At 34.1% G+C, this 13,545-nt stretch overlaps 1 protein-coding gene across 1 annotated transcript; it reads right to left on the bottom strand.

Moving 5' to 3' along the window:
* Positions 1-5,701: 5,701 nt before the first annotated feature.
* Positions 5,702-12,932, bottom strand: LOC147390016 (large ribosomal subunit protein uL11c-like). The gene is made up of 4 exons (XM_086418939.1): positions 12,655-12,932; positions 12,316-12,488; positions 11,252-11,315; positions 5,702-6,018 (listed from the first exon to the last, which is right to left on the bottom strand). Exons 1-4 carry the CDS (start codon positions 12,884-12,886, stop codon positions 5,810-5,812), a joined length of 678 nt encoding a protein of 225 aa, XP_086275065.1. The 5' UTR covers positions 12,887-12,932; the 3' UTR covers positions 5,702-5,809.
* Between the last annotated feature and the right edge of the window lie 613 nt (positions 12,933-13,545).

Genomic DNA, 13,545 nt, shown 5'->3' with positions numbered 1-13,545 from the left:
TTAAAAGAAGTCTTAACAGAAGAATGCATTCAAAGGACATGTAATCAATTTGAAAACATTGGATGTCACAAATATTTATCAGAGAAGACCAAGGTCAAGGACATATCTTCTTTTAAAACAGTTCGTTTCTTTAAAAAATTGAGAAAAAAAGCCTCGAATATTGATAGGAACCAGCATAACTCCGGTGATCTCACATTAACTCTCTCTCTCTCTCCTCTTCTTTGATTTTTCAAAGAAATCACCGAAACATTTTATATTTTGTATTTCAGTGCTGTTCATCTCGAATTGTTAGAAAGTCAAAACATTTTGTATGAAACATTACTTAACAAAATGATATTTTTTTACATGACATCCTAGCCTTTTCGGCTATCAACAAATACAAGAAAATGCCTTCTATTAATCACGGAAAAGAATTTTCTTAAAACACGCCATCTACCGCATAATTATAATTTGTTCAAATAAAGATACCAGTTAATTTTTCTTTTTTAAATTAAAATTCGAGATGTTCCATTTTAAGCTCTGATGTATAGTTTAGAAGGAAACTTGAAGAGTATTTTGTAATATCTATTATCTATTAATTTTTAAAAAGTAAGAAAGTCTTCCACCACCTATAATTTAAAAAGAAATTAAAAAATAAATCAGTTCCAAATACCTTCGATTACTCGTAGGATATTCCTATCAATTTTGTTCCCTTTTTATACATTACTCAAATATAGAAAAAAGGAATTTCGAACCTAGGTTATTGAATTTGATTAAATGGCCACCCATTAACACCCCTAAACGACAAAAATCTATCTTCTGCTTTTCTTTTCTTTTTTAAATTTTACTTTTGTTAATTTAGACTTTTTAAATTTTACATTTGTTAATTTTACTTTAATCTCTTGGATAACATTCTTACCCTATTCTTCAATCTTAAGATTCTAACTACTTCAACCTTTAAACCCCTATAACAAAGTAGGACTTTCAAAGTAGAAGATGAGGGAATTTTGTTTAAAAAAAAAAAAAAATCAAGGGTTTTGTTTAGGAGATTAAGGCGGGGTTGAAAATGAACTAAAAATAAGGTTTGAATAAAATGATTTACCATTGAGGTTGAAAAGTTTGAAGATGGCTAGTTGTGGGAAGAAAAATCAAAGGTTGTTAGTTACTGAGATGAGGCATTTGGGCCATTTTTTTGTTAGTCCGCAGCAGAAGACTGAGGTGTTTAAAAACATGGGGCTATTACAAACATGGTTTCGAATCTGGGTTGGACTTCTCCTCTTGTTCATGGACAAGACTGATTTGTCTTAGTCAATTATCTCACACGAGATAAATAATTAACTTTTTATTTTATTTTATTTATGAGTAAGCTGGACTTAACCCACGACCTCAAAGTTGCTTTGTTACGTGTCAAACCAACTGACCTATGGGTCAGCCAAGATAAATCATTAACTTGGTTTACAATTATTTGTTGATATGAATTTATATGCATATAATTATAATTCTTTTAATATAATAACGTAATTAAAATATGTTTGATCATAAGATCATTTTTTTTTAAATAATAAATATTTAAATTATAAAATATAATTATTTTCAAGAAAATGCTGAAGTAACATTGAAATTAACATCATTTGAGACATTGTTAATGTGGATGTGCCTGTAGTACCATAGATGCTTTTCATCGAGATATAAGTGAGAAGCATCAATGGTTCTGTGCATATCAATGTTCCAAACGATGTCAATTTCAATGTTACTCCAGTACGACTCTTATTTTAATTAAAAAAAAATACAAGATCCAAGTTGACTTGACTAAGATTTTTGAAATATTGTCTATACCATCTCGTTTGTCTTGGGAGATAGGTTGAAGCTTGAGACACGGTGTTCATCGGTCTTGGTAGTCAATGATACCAAGATGACTTGGGCGAATCATATCTTCCTCAAATGAAATTTGAAATCATGACCACAAATATTCACCAAAAAAGCGAAAGGAATTATCTAAAGGGCCATTAATAATCTTGGAAGGGCTTTCTAATACTGGATTTATTGATCTTTATGATATAAGGGGTTGTCGGCAGGGGGTTGACGAAGAAGACTTCTTATATCAATATTGGATGCTTGGATGGTTGCCATTATCCCATTGCCTGATGTACGATGTAGGAGATTCTATGTCTAGGAGCCAATATTGGATGCTAGCTAGTTACTGAATTCTCCACATGAGTTGAAAATCTTCTTTAATTTTTCTTTCTTTTCCCCCCCCCCCCCCCCCCCCCCCCCCCCCCCCACCTTTTTTATTTTTTAGGACTTAGGACTAAGTGAATCCAAAATTCTTTGAACTCTAAGAGTCTTACCATCTCAGCTAAGTTGCACCCTAAAATATTAGGGAAAATTACTCAATAGACTTTAGTAGGAGATTTTCTTTCACCTTTTCAATTAATTACTGGTACAACATGAAAAAAATCTATATTTGACTGTCCAAGTCCGTCGAATTTCATAAAATTTGACTGATCAAAGTGTCAAATTTTACATTGTCAAAAAAAAATTTTGGACGGATCGAAACCGTTAAATTAATAGTGGATGAGAGAAATTTGATGACTCTAAACCATCGAATTGGGGATTATCAAAAATTTCAATGGTCATAGACTGTCAAATTTCACTTTCTAAAATTTGTGGGCTTTGACCCGTCGAATTTTCTTGTCAAAATTTTCAATTTTCACATAATGTGACCCGACCCTCACCTTAGCTAAAGATTTGTAATGCCTAAAATACTCTTCCAAACTCAAATGACAGTTCCTCTCACCTTATCTGAAATTTTCAATAATGTCTCTCACCTTAATTGCAACTATGAATGGCAAATGACGGACATCAGCGAAGCATAATAATCTACGGAAAGAAAATTGGCAAATTGTTGGTTTTTCTATTTTAAAAGTTACAAAATCGTTGTTGTTAGTGTTACTCTACATTGATCATTGTTTACCATTTCCTATTGAATGCCATCTACAACAATGAGAAATGAAACATTAATTTTGTTAATTCACCTTTTCTAAGATCATCAGGTTTCACTGACATTTGTACTAGTAAATCAAGGGTAAGGTCAGATAGTTTTAGTTTGAAAGGATGTTTTGGGTTATTGAAATCTTTTGTTAAGGTGAAGATATTTAATAGAAAAAATGTTTACTGACACGGCCTAAAACAGGGGGTATTTAGGAGGAAAACTTCATCTTATGGTGGGGATCACCTATATCTATCTATGCCCATGGGCGGGTATAGATAGAGATGATCCAAGGTGGAGGTCAAATAGAGGCAAGAGCTTAAAGAATATTATCTCTACAAATCATTAAGCACCACTCACAATAGAGTGCTTCTCTACTTGCCTTTGCTCATTAAAAAAATTAGGATATTTATGAAAAAAGTAATTAACTTTTGATAAATTTACTATTCTAACTCACTATTCATTTTAATTACAAAAACGGGAATGATATCAAATTCGAAGATTTTTAAAGCGACTATTTTGCAGGTTTAAAGGGACAATTTCGCAGGTTTAAAGTGACTAACGCGAAATAATCACTTTAAAACCACCAAATTCATTACCGTTATGATTTTTTTTTTGTTAGTGAAAAGGTGATCATTCACGTTTTGGTAATTAAAATGAATAGTTAACAGGAATCGTAAATAAATCATTTTCAACTCACACAATGGTAATTCATCCAAATTTTTTTGAAGAATGTCCATGATTATCTAGATGATGGTCAACCCTTTTATCTCAATTGCTTAGGATACATAAAATTTATTTAGACATTTAACTTACTCCTCCTTGTCATCATCAAATAAAAATCAAACATAACACATATAATATGAAGTGATAGGTGAAGAAGCATTACACGTTTGATCCACGTCAAAAAGAAAGTGATTGCTAAGACAAATGTGCGCGTGTGTGATAGAGAGCTTATCCCTTCTCCAAAAATTCCAATTCCTAACTAAGAGTGGGATGAGATGAATCCAAAGAAAAGGATAAGCGACCAGTGGACATGGTGGATTTGACCCACTGACTTACTGATTACAAATGAAAATATCTTTGGTCGGTTGACAAGCACTGTATCATTGTGTGTTTTAATCAACCGTTGAATTGTCAATGGACGGTTTTGGTGGCCAACCACTACCAACCATATATGTCGACATCATCGTCATGGAATTTTACATGACAAGAAGAGATCCATAAATAAATAGCTGTTAGTTTCGACCAAGATTTGTATTACTTCTTTGGTGATTTACATATGTATTATTAGGGTGGAATTAGCAAAAGTGGAGATGGCAATAGAACCTCTCTTCACTTAATTTGAAAAAACCTTTAAAAGAGAGATTTACCCTGTACCAATTTTATTACAAAAACTCTTTTACTTTATCAAGTTTGTTACTTTAGTAAATCTTCCTTCATGAATTATGCTACTTGACTAACTTAGGAAGATCTCAAATCTACTAAGGATATTTGGGCCCACATGAATTATTAAACTAACACTCCAACAACATACTTGTAGTTTTCTTGGAAAAACTTAGACTCAAAAGAAAATTTATTTAAAAAAACAGAAAAAACTTTTTTGAACTTGATCATAGGTGTTGAAATTGATGAGTATCCAACTCTCAAATTGAAAATTAAAATACAATGCTGAAAATAATTCCTTTTTTTTTTTTAATTTCATAAAAAAAAAAAAATTCCTTTATAACCCTCTAACATCAAATGATGTTTTTAATGCCACAAATTAATTCGGTAAAAATCCACTCCAAGGTATCTAAATTAATAAAGTAAAGACATAAATTTAAATTTTATGATGTGGATCTCACTCTAAGGTTTGTTAAGTAATAAAGTTAATAAAGTGAGGTTTGATGGGTAACAAACTTCATAAAGTAAAGTTCTCTAGGAGCTCTCAGAGTTTTTGCAATAAAAATGCAATAATTGGATCTATCGGGTAAATATCTCTTTCAAAAAATTGAGAAAATTTCAAAGACTACCGATGATGTTTTTGGATTTCTTATCCACACCAACCCTATTCAATCTCCCATAAATTTATGTCTAGTTCTTGAGATTTAAATATAAAAAAAAAGAAATTGATGTTAAAAAGGTAAAAACAGTATCATATTCCACTCATCAATTAGCCAATATTTTTTTTGGGAGAATTTTACAAATTCTTTTTTTTCTTTTTCGAAATTTTGTGATTATGAGACAAGAGGGTATGGTGGTTGATCCAACCAACTCATGGCCATGGCCCATAAATGAGGAGTGCATGGGCTGGCATTCAACTCAATCAATGCATGTGAGCTCAGCCATGACGCAATGTATGGTGCGTCATTCCATGACAACACACATACTGCTCATGGTTCATGCAACTCTCCCATGCCATTAATTTTCAACAAAAAATAATAATTATAAAAAATCTCTTCCATGCTGCTCCCATCACCCCACTCTCCTACGCATCATTAATTTAAAAAATTATGATTCTTCTTATCTTACCAACTAAAAATAAAATACTGAGCCTTTGGACCCTGTCCAAGTAGAAGAAGGTTATCAACATTATTTATAATGGCTCCCACCCCTCCAATAAATTAACTAAACTTAAACTATTACACCATCTTTCTTTCGTATCATCGCTCTTTCTTCGTTCTTTCTTTTAGGAGTCGGTCGTGGATATTATTCAATGAACATGAACATAAACGAAGCTTCAATGCACAATTGGGAAAAAAAATCAACCAAATTTGAATTGTTTATCTCTTCGCCTCCATGAGGCCAGTTCTTGGTACAACTTTGGCAAATTTGAAGCAAATTAAAACAAATAAGATTTTACACAAGTACCTTCTTTTTGGGTTCAAGAACAGGAGGGTCGATATCAATACCCATATTAGCTGCAGTGCCTGCTATAATTCTCATTGCTGATTCAATACTTGAACAGTTCAAATCAGGCAGTTTTTCTGTGGCAATCACACGTAATTGATCAATAGTGATCTTTCCCACTTTTTCTAGCTTTGGGTCTTTTGAACCTTTCTCCACTCCTAAGGCACCCCAAAGAATTGAATCAAGTAAGCCTAACAAAAATAAACTAGCCATACCAATTTTCTCAAGCTCATCTTAAAATAATTAGTTAAGAACATAATATAATCTAATTGTCAATAACAAAATCTTCCAAACTCCAAGAAATAAATGTAATATATCATCTCCCTTCGTGCCTTTAGTATGAATAAACACCAATAAAGTCTTTTTTTTTTTTTTTTTTGGATATAGATACCAAGGCTTTCATTTACGTCATAAGGTAGATTTGAGCACCTTTAATTTACGAAGTTGTATCAGGGGAAGGTATGAGTAGCTACAAAAGGGGATGAAGTAGTTAATGAAGGGGTTTGAGCATGACGAAGACCCATAACAAGACCAGTGAGGACCACTTTGGTATGTGCTGCAGAAGCGGTTTGTTATTAACAAAAAGAAATGATAGAAGCAGTAAGTTTGAAAAGTCTACATGCTATACTAGAATATACAAATCTAGATAGAATTGAATGGTAAAATTGGATTTATATTGCTTTACATGAGTAGTTGGGATCAGATATTATGAATAATGATGATGACCACAAATGCTATCCCAGAAAGCACTGACATTAAGTTGGGGCAACTCGTTACCAGACCCTGTCTGGCCTACATATCCAAGAAACTCCATGGAACAAGGAGCAAAGGGTTTTGATGATAACTTTTCTTTGTCATTATAACATCTTTCTCTAGTCGTATTAATACCAGAACTACAACAATACAATTTTGGGCCAAGACACTTGCCTACCATTTTATTGGACCTGAGTGCTTATAAGCCAGTGTTAGCCCTTTTGATTTCTTAGAAGAAAAAAAAAATTATTCTTCAGTGACAGCAATAGGTGCTGTATCACCAGTAGTAACCATGTCCAATCAAAATTATTGGACCCCTTTTTAAGAAAAGATTTTTGCCATGGATGCAAATAACAAACCAAGTTCACGTTCCAAATATTTGGAACTCCTGATGTGCATATCAATAAAAAAATATAACATTTTTTTGGGGTTTTTTTTTCTTTTTTTCTTTTTTAAAGGTGTAATTTGTACATTATATTTATATCGAGAAAATTGGGGTCAAGGTGGCCAACTGTTACGAAACAAAGGTCCTTAATCCACAGGCCTACAAATCACATCCTATCTGACCAGTAAGTCCTCAAAGAAGATATCCTTCAATTTCTTAAACAATTAGACCAAAAACCGAGTATAGTAATAATATCTTCCTGAAGCGTTTGAACCTTCCATTCAAATATTTCGTTATTCCTCTCTTTCTGAGGGCCCCAACACACAAGAAAAGAAATTAGGCTCCAAAGTATCCTTTCTATCCCTGAAAAGGCACGTGATTACCAACTTTCGAACAAAGAAACAACCGAACGAGGAAAACAGCCAAATGTGTGAAATAATGAAATGAAGTGAACCAGACCTCCAAAGAAAATGGACAACGAATTAAGACTTGATCAAATGCCTTACACAAGCAAAAATAATTGACAGAGATAATAGTCTTTAATCGAGGGTTAGGATTCAAATCAAAGTTTCGAAAGTAGTTTACCCTTCATTGAGGCCTTATAAAATGACTTCAAGGAGAATACCTTGTCCTGAGTTCCATCCTAAAGCATTTGATCCTCTTCCAAGGGGAATATGGCAACCGTTGTACGTTGGCTAATGAGGGCGGCTATCAGTGGGATTTCCAAATTGTTAATTAAAGTGTCTCCTGAAAGCCAAAACCCAACATAACTCATTCCCATTCTGCACCATGAATCTTACAATGGGCAGTCTCTTTCTTCTTTTTAGCTTTCAAAGAAACAGAATACAAGTTTGGAAACTATGATATCATAAGTGACATGCACACCATCTATCCTCCCCAAAAGGAACTTTTCTCCCTTTACTAACCATAAATTATATCATTTTATAGAATTCTAGGAGGATCTTAATGATAACCCTTCTCCATAAAACCCTAATGATGGTTTACCTTAAAGCTCCACAACCATTTTACTAACAAAACCACATTTGTAAGCCTAAACCTCTCCATCCCCCTTCCTTTTGGACTTGAAAATGACTTTACGAATTACCAATTAGATTTTTTTTGTTGCCTATTTTGTCATATGAAAGAAATATTTTTCAATAGTGAAGAAAGCTTGAAAATAGATCGGAATACTGGAAAGACTGCTTCTTATCAAAATTAAGTTTCTCCCTTTATGCAAACACCTACAGTTCCATCTGGGGTGGAATTGCACTCTTCCAATGACCAGACCCCACATAGCTTTACTTGTATACAACACCAAGGGGAATACCAAAACAAAAACCTGGAAGATGACCCACTTGGTATCCCAAAATCCTTGATAGAATATCAATACCGATGTTGGGGATGAATCCTACACCGCACAGTTTTTCGTATGCAAATTGATGGCCAACCTTGACACCACTTCAAAACATCATATAAAACCTTTAAAGAATCTAACATGTTGTATAGATGCATTGAGAAACATCGATGTGTCATCTATAAACCAAAGATGTGAGATAGTTGCACCATCATCTCCAATCCCAAAACCTACAAGATCACAATTCGTCACAAACTTCCTCACAAGTCTATTTAAAGCTTCAGCAATTAAGATAGTTGCGCATCATCGCCAATCCCAAAACCTACAAGATCATCATTTGTCACAACCTCCCTCCCGAATCTATCTAAAGCTTAATATTAAATAGTAAAGGTGAAAATGGATCATCTTGTCTTAAAACACTAGAACTCTTGAAGAAACCGATTGGACTACCATTGACCAATATTGATAATGAGGTCTATGTCACATATTACATGATCCACCCAATTCACTTTCTCTTGAATCCCAGCCTCAACGACAAATATCTCAAGAACTCCCAGTTAACATGATCATATACATATTTCGAAATCCAATTTACACACTAACTCTGGCATCCCTTCCCAACATCTCGAATCAATACAATCATTGGCAATTAGCACACCACATCCCAAACTGACTCCCACAAGGTTAGTTGGTTGAAAGTCTGATGGCATTTGCTTCAACAACAAAGATTTATCCCAAAGATTTGGGGTCAACTAAATGAATCTTATTCTTCCATTCCACTCTATCCAGAGACAATTCTTTTGTTATTGAGAGTGAGTTGATATATGCTTCCACTGTTTCCATCCAATTTCTATTGGGTCTTTCTCTCTATCTTTTAGGACCTTCAACTTGAATATTTCTTTTTTACTAAGGTTGTAATCAGCCTTCATTAAACATGCCCAAACCATCTCAATCGACTTTCTCTTAGTTTATCGCTCGTCCTAAATATTCCCAAATGTGATTTTCTTTTTATGGGTACATTGGACTTGAACCCATGACTTCAATGTTGCATTTCAAAGTGTCAACCAACTGAGCTATGGATCTAAGGCCCATTTTCCCAAATGTATTTGTTTCTAATTTTATCTTTCCTAGTATTTCCATCTCAACATCCTCATATATGCTATGCTCAACTTATAAACATGATGCTTTTTTAGTACCCAACATTTAGTTCCATAAATCATAGATAGTCTTACCATCATCTCATCAATTTTTTCTTTTAGTTTTATTGGTATGCTTCTGTCAATAGTACTTCAGAAGCTCACCACCAGTTCCTTCAAGTCTGATTATATGGACACCATCTTCATATATCCCTCCATCCTCATGAATAATAGACCCGGGATGACAACATTGATTGCTTCGAGGTATTTTTAGACCATCAATTTTGACTAGCCATTTGGGATGTCATCTGCCTCAACACGATTTAGAATAAATGCAACAAAGGTAGCATTGAAAAAATAATCGAGATATCCTCCCTCTTCAAAATCTTTGATTGCATTAGCATCCGTTAAATAATCTTTCATACTCTCCCAACATTCTTTGAAAAAAAGATCATCGAGAAGACATCAGGTCCCAATGTATTCTCCCCATTAATGGCCACAATAGTTTGAAACAGCCGTTCTTCATCAATAGGCCTCTAAAGCCATGCTTGTTGAATCCCACAAATACAATCAAACTCAAGGTTATCTAGTCTTAACCTAGCCATATTGTCCTCTGAATACAATTTCCTCATAGAATTCCACCACTCTCATCTTATAGAATCTTTACCTGAAAATATGAAGCCAATTATTGGGTGCTTTTGAATCCACATGTAGTTTCCTTTGGTTTAATGGTGCATATAAAGTATGGAGATACCCTAAAAGGGTTAATACAAAATCAGCCTGGGGATTGTAAGAAGAAAGCTCCTCATTCAGTCTCAATTGTTAACTTTCACCCAATAGAAGGTCATTCCTATGGAGCTACAACTGAACAATGCTTGTCAAGGAAGCAGCCTCTTACCATGGGTGAGCTTACCCAATGCTAAGACCATGTAAACCTGCCTAACCTTGATGTATAAGAGCTGAAGGAAAATGAATAAAAAGAGGCTAGGCAGTAAATGGGTGAAAAACACATAGATGTGGGAGTTTCACAAAGAAGACAAGGCTCTGGACAGAATTGAAGGGAGTAACATGATTCATTTAGCAAACCCTAAATCATGTTTGTTCTCAAAAGAAGGTTAGGTTCTATTAGGAAAAGAGGGGCTCCAAATCACCGAAGATCATGACACATTACTTGGAGAGGAAGGAGAAGAACCAGGTTATGCTTTGTAAATGTACAGAAAGTACTTGGACCAGTTACGAATTTGTGAGGAAGTGAAGGATAAAGGATTTTTTTTTCTTTTTTTCAAAGTCAGGGTGGTCAAGTTAAAAAAATGGGTATGGATGTTCCTCAAAAAGTTAACTCCATAAAGCACTTGAGTTTCAGAGGAGAGATCACTAAGGGGAAATGCGATGCGTACATAGTAAGAGAATAAAAGGTACCCACCGTAAAAATGTGGGGGGCACTGCTTATGCAGAATTTTGTAACTGTTACAAGGAAAATATACATGACTGAAAAATATCCTTGCAACTAGTTTGAGGAATTTTTTCGTGTAATCCTGGTTATTAAATCTTTCTGCATCCCAGGGACTGATTTGAAAGGTTAAGGACAGGTACAAATGCCAAACCAAAGCCATAATTTCCCTTGGACATTCATAAAAATTGAAGCAAGAATATGTTTTTGAATGAACTAAATACTCACAAGAAATAAAGTGAAAGACAACACAAACAAGAGAGAGATGCATAAAACACTATACAGTTCATTGATATTTAAAGAACAAGCGTACCTGCAGCCTTAAGGAGCAGAACTGAGGCAGGTGGAGTCTTCAGAATAAAAGTAAAGCTTTTGTCCTGTCAGTGAACAAAGAATGTCTCATGAGATCCTTGAAAGAATTCGACTGTGCATCCACATTACAACCCATGCTACTCAGATACGTAGACACTATTAACACTTATATTGAAGTAATCTAACACCTATTTTGAAGTATTCAAGTACCATGAATTACAACTGGAACCATCTAATGACTCACCAACAAAATTCAAGAGAAGCAGATAAGGAGATGTTGGACCTATGGTCTGTTGGTGGCCCATTAAGCCTATAAATTACCCACTATTTTAAAACATTTTGTTTTGGGTTTTCTTGATAAGGAAGTTGAGTCAATAACAAAAAATTCTAAAAAGAGTTAGTGAGAATGTGAAACCTCTATTTAGAAATGATATGGATCCTTTGATAGATTGGATACTAATGTTAGAGACCCTCTACTCCTAGTCCTATCTATAAAAGAATGGATCGACCTCCCATATCAAATGCTTGATTTTGCACCAGAAAATCAGGGTATTTTCAGATAAAAGGCATAATTGATTTTTCTCTAGAAATCGGCGCAAAGAATAATAGGTTATTGGAAATCCGAATTTCATCACTAAAGGCTATTCCGATAAATGAAGAGTAGATCAAGGAGGAGAAGGTGAGTCTAGAATTAAAGACCATTCACCAAAGGGATTCGTTCTATTTGTTTCGAATTGGATTAATGACTATGGCAGGTATGCAACGATTTATCTACAATGGCTTGTGGTTTATATGTTTGTTAGTGGTAATCAATTGTAAGTAGATCCTGGATTCATTCATGCATAGATTAACAATTTATTCCACTTAAAGTCTGTGAAAATCATTGTATGGTCATGTAAGTTTATGAATGGATAATTGAAATAATGCTTATAGGAGAAACCAGTCAGGACCCATTACATCAAATCAACATTTATCAGAGCAAACTCAAAATGTTAACAGAAACAGAGAAATTCAAAGAAATTGATACCCAAAAAAAAAAAATCCAGCAGAAAGCCATGAACTCACATCAAAGACTGTAATTTCAACCGGAATCACATAACCGGCCTTGTCAGCGGTCCTGGCATTGTAATCCTTACAGAAAGCCATGATGTTGACACCCTTAGAACCAAGGGCTGGACCCACAGGCGGTGCAGGAGTGGCCTTCCCTGCCTCTAAAGCAAGCTTAATCACTCCAATCACTGTACACGTTTACCAAATCAAAACAAAAAAACAAAAAAATCAGAAATAAACCAATAGACTAAAGGCGTAATGTAAACATAATAAAAACAAACCTTCGTTCGTTACAACAATTTTTTTTACAGAAAATACATCAACCATTTGAAGAAATGAAGCAAGAGAGAGTACCCTTCTTGGCTTTCCCTGAAGCTTTCGGAGGCGCCATGGATTTGATAGTGAGAGACCTTGGAGCTGAAGGGAGAGACTTCCGCCTGGAAAGAAATTGAGGAAAAATTGAGGATTTTGAAGAGAAGCTGATGGATGAACAAGAAGAAGGAAGTAGAGAGTTGGGGAGTTTGACATTGTTCGAAGTAGAAGCGAGGTGGCAGAGAGGGAAATGATGGGTGGAGAGGTACGCCATTACTACTCACTCAAACACCGATAAGGGGATAGAATCAAAATAAGAAACCACTGCACTTGCACTGCATCCATTTTTATTTGAGAGCTGCTATTGGCATCCAAAATTTTACTCATTACACTCCAATTTCATAAATTATTTATCACACCCCCAATTAAATATTTTAACACACCATTCAAACATTACAAAATTTTCATTACAAAACATTATGACACTTGTTCACACAATTTCAGTAGTTGTTTACAATTATGATTGGACTCATATAAAATCATAAACCCAAAAATTTAGCAAGAATATGAGAGCTGCTGTCACTCAAACTATTACTTATTGTCAATCATTTACTTAATTTCTTGGTTAAATCTTCAATTCGTGTGTTGAATATGATGAAATTACAAATTAGCTACACTAGTCATTTTAATTTCTAGAACATGTTTTTTCAGTGAATTCTTCTCTTTATGATCAACGAATTTGCTGACAAAAAAATAATGATTTTGATATATTAATGATCTCACTGGTAATTTGTTAGTGAATTCGTTTACTATAAAAGTGACGAATTCACTGGAAAAATATGTTTTGGGAATTAAAATGAATAATGTATCAAAATTGGAATTTTGTCATAAGTTGTACAAGTTTTAAGAAATATCTCTAGTTTGGAGTGTAAT

This window comes from Akebia trifoliata, chromosome 12 (genome assembly GCF_017979445.1).
Source record: "Akebia trifoliata isolate Shusen 1 chromosome 12, ASM1797944v1, whole genome shotgun sequence".
NCBI lineage: Eukaryota > Viridiplantae > Streptophyta > Magnoliopsida > Ranunculales > Lardizabalaceae > Akebia > Akebia trifoliata.
The sequence above is the reverse complement of the archived record's forward strand: the minus strand, read 5'-3'. Positions and strand labels throughout refer to the sequence as shown.

What these genes read in the sequence shown, in the direction of transcription:
- LOC147390016 (XM_086418939.1), bottom strand. Translation starts at nt 12,886, where the DNA reads ATGGCGTACCTCTCCACCCATCATTTCCCTCTCTGCCACCTCGCTTCT. An exon ending in TTGAAATTACAGTCTTTGAT is followed by an intron (nt 11,316 to 12,315) that starts GTGAGTTCATGG and finishes GTTCACTGACAG; the next exon opens with GACAAAAGCTTTACTTTTAT. An exon ending in TCTGCTCCTTAAGGCTGCAG is followed by an intron (nt 6,019 to 11,251) that starts GTACGCTTGTTC and finishes GGGGTGCCTTAG; the next exon opens with GAGTGGAGAAAGGTTCAAAA.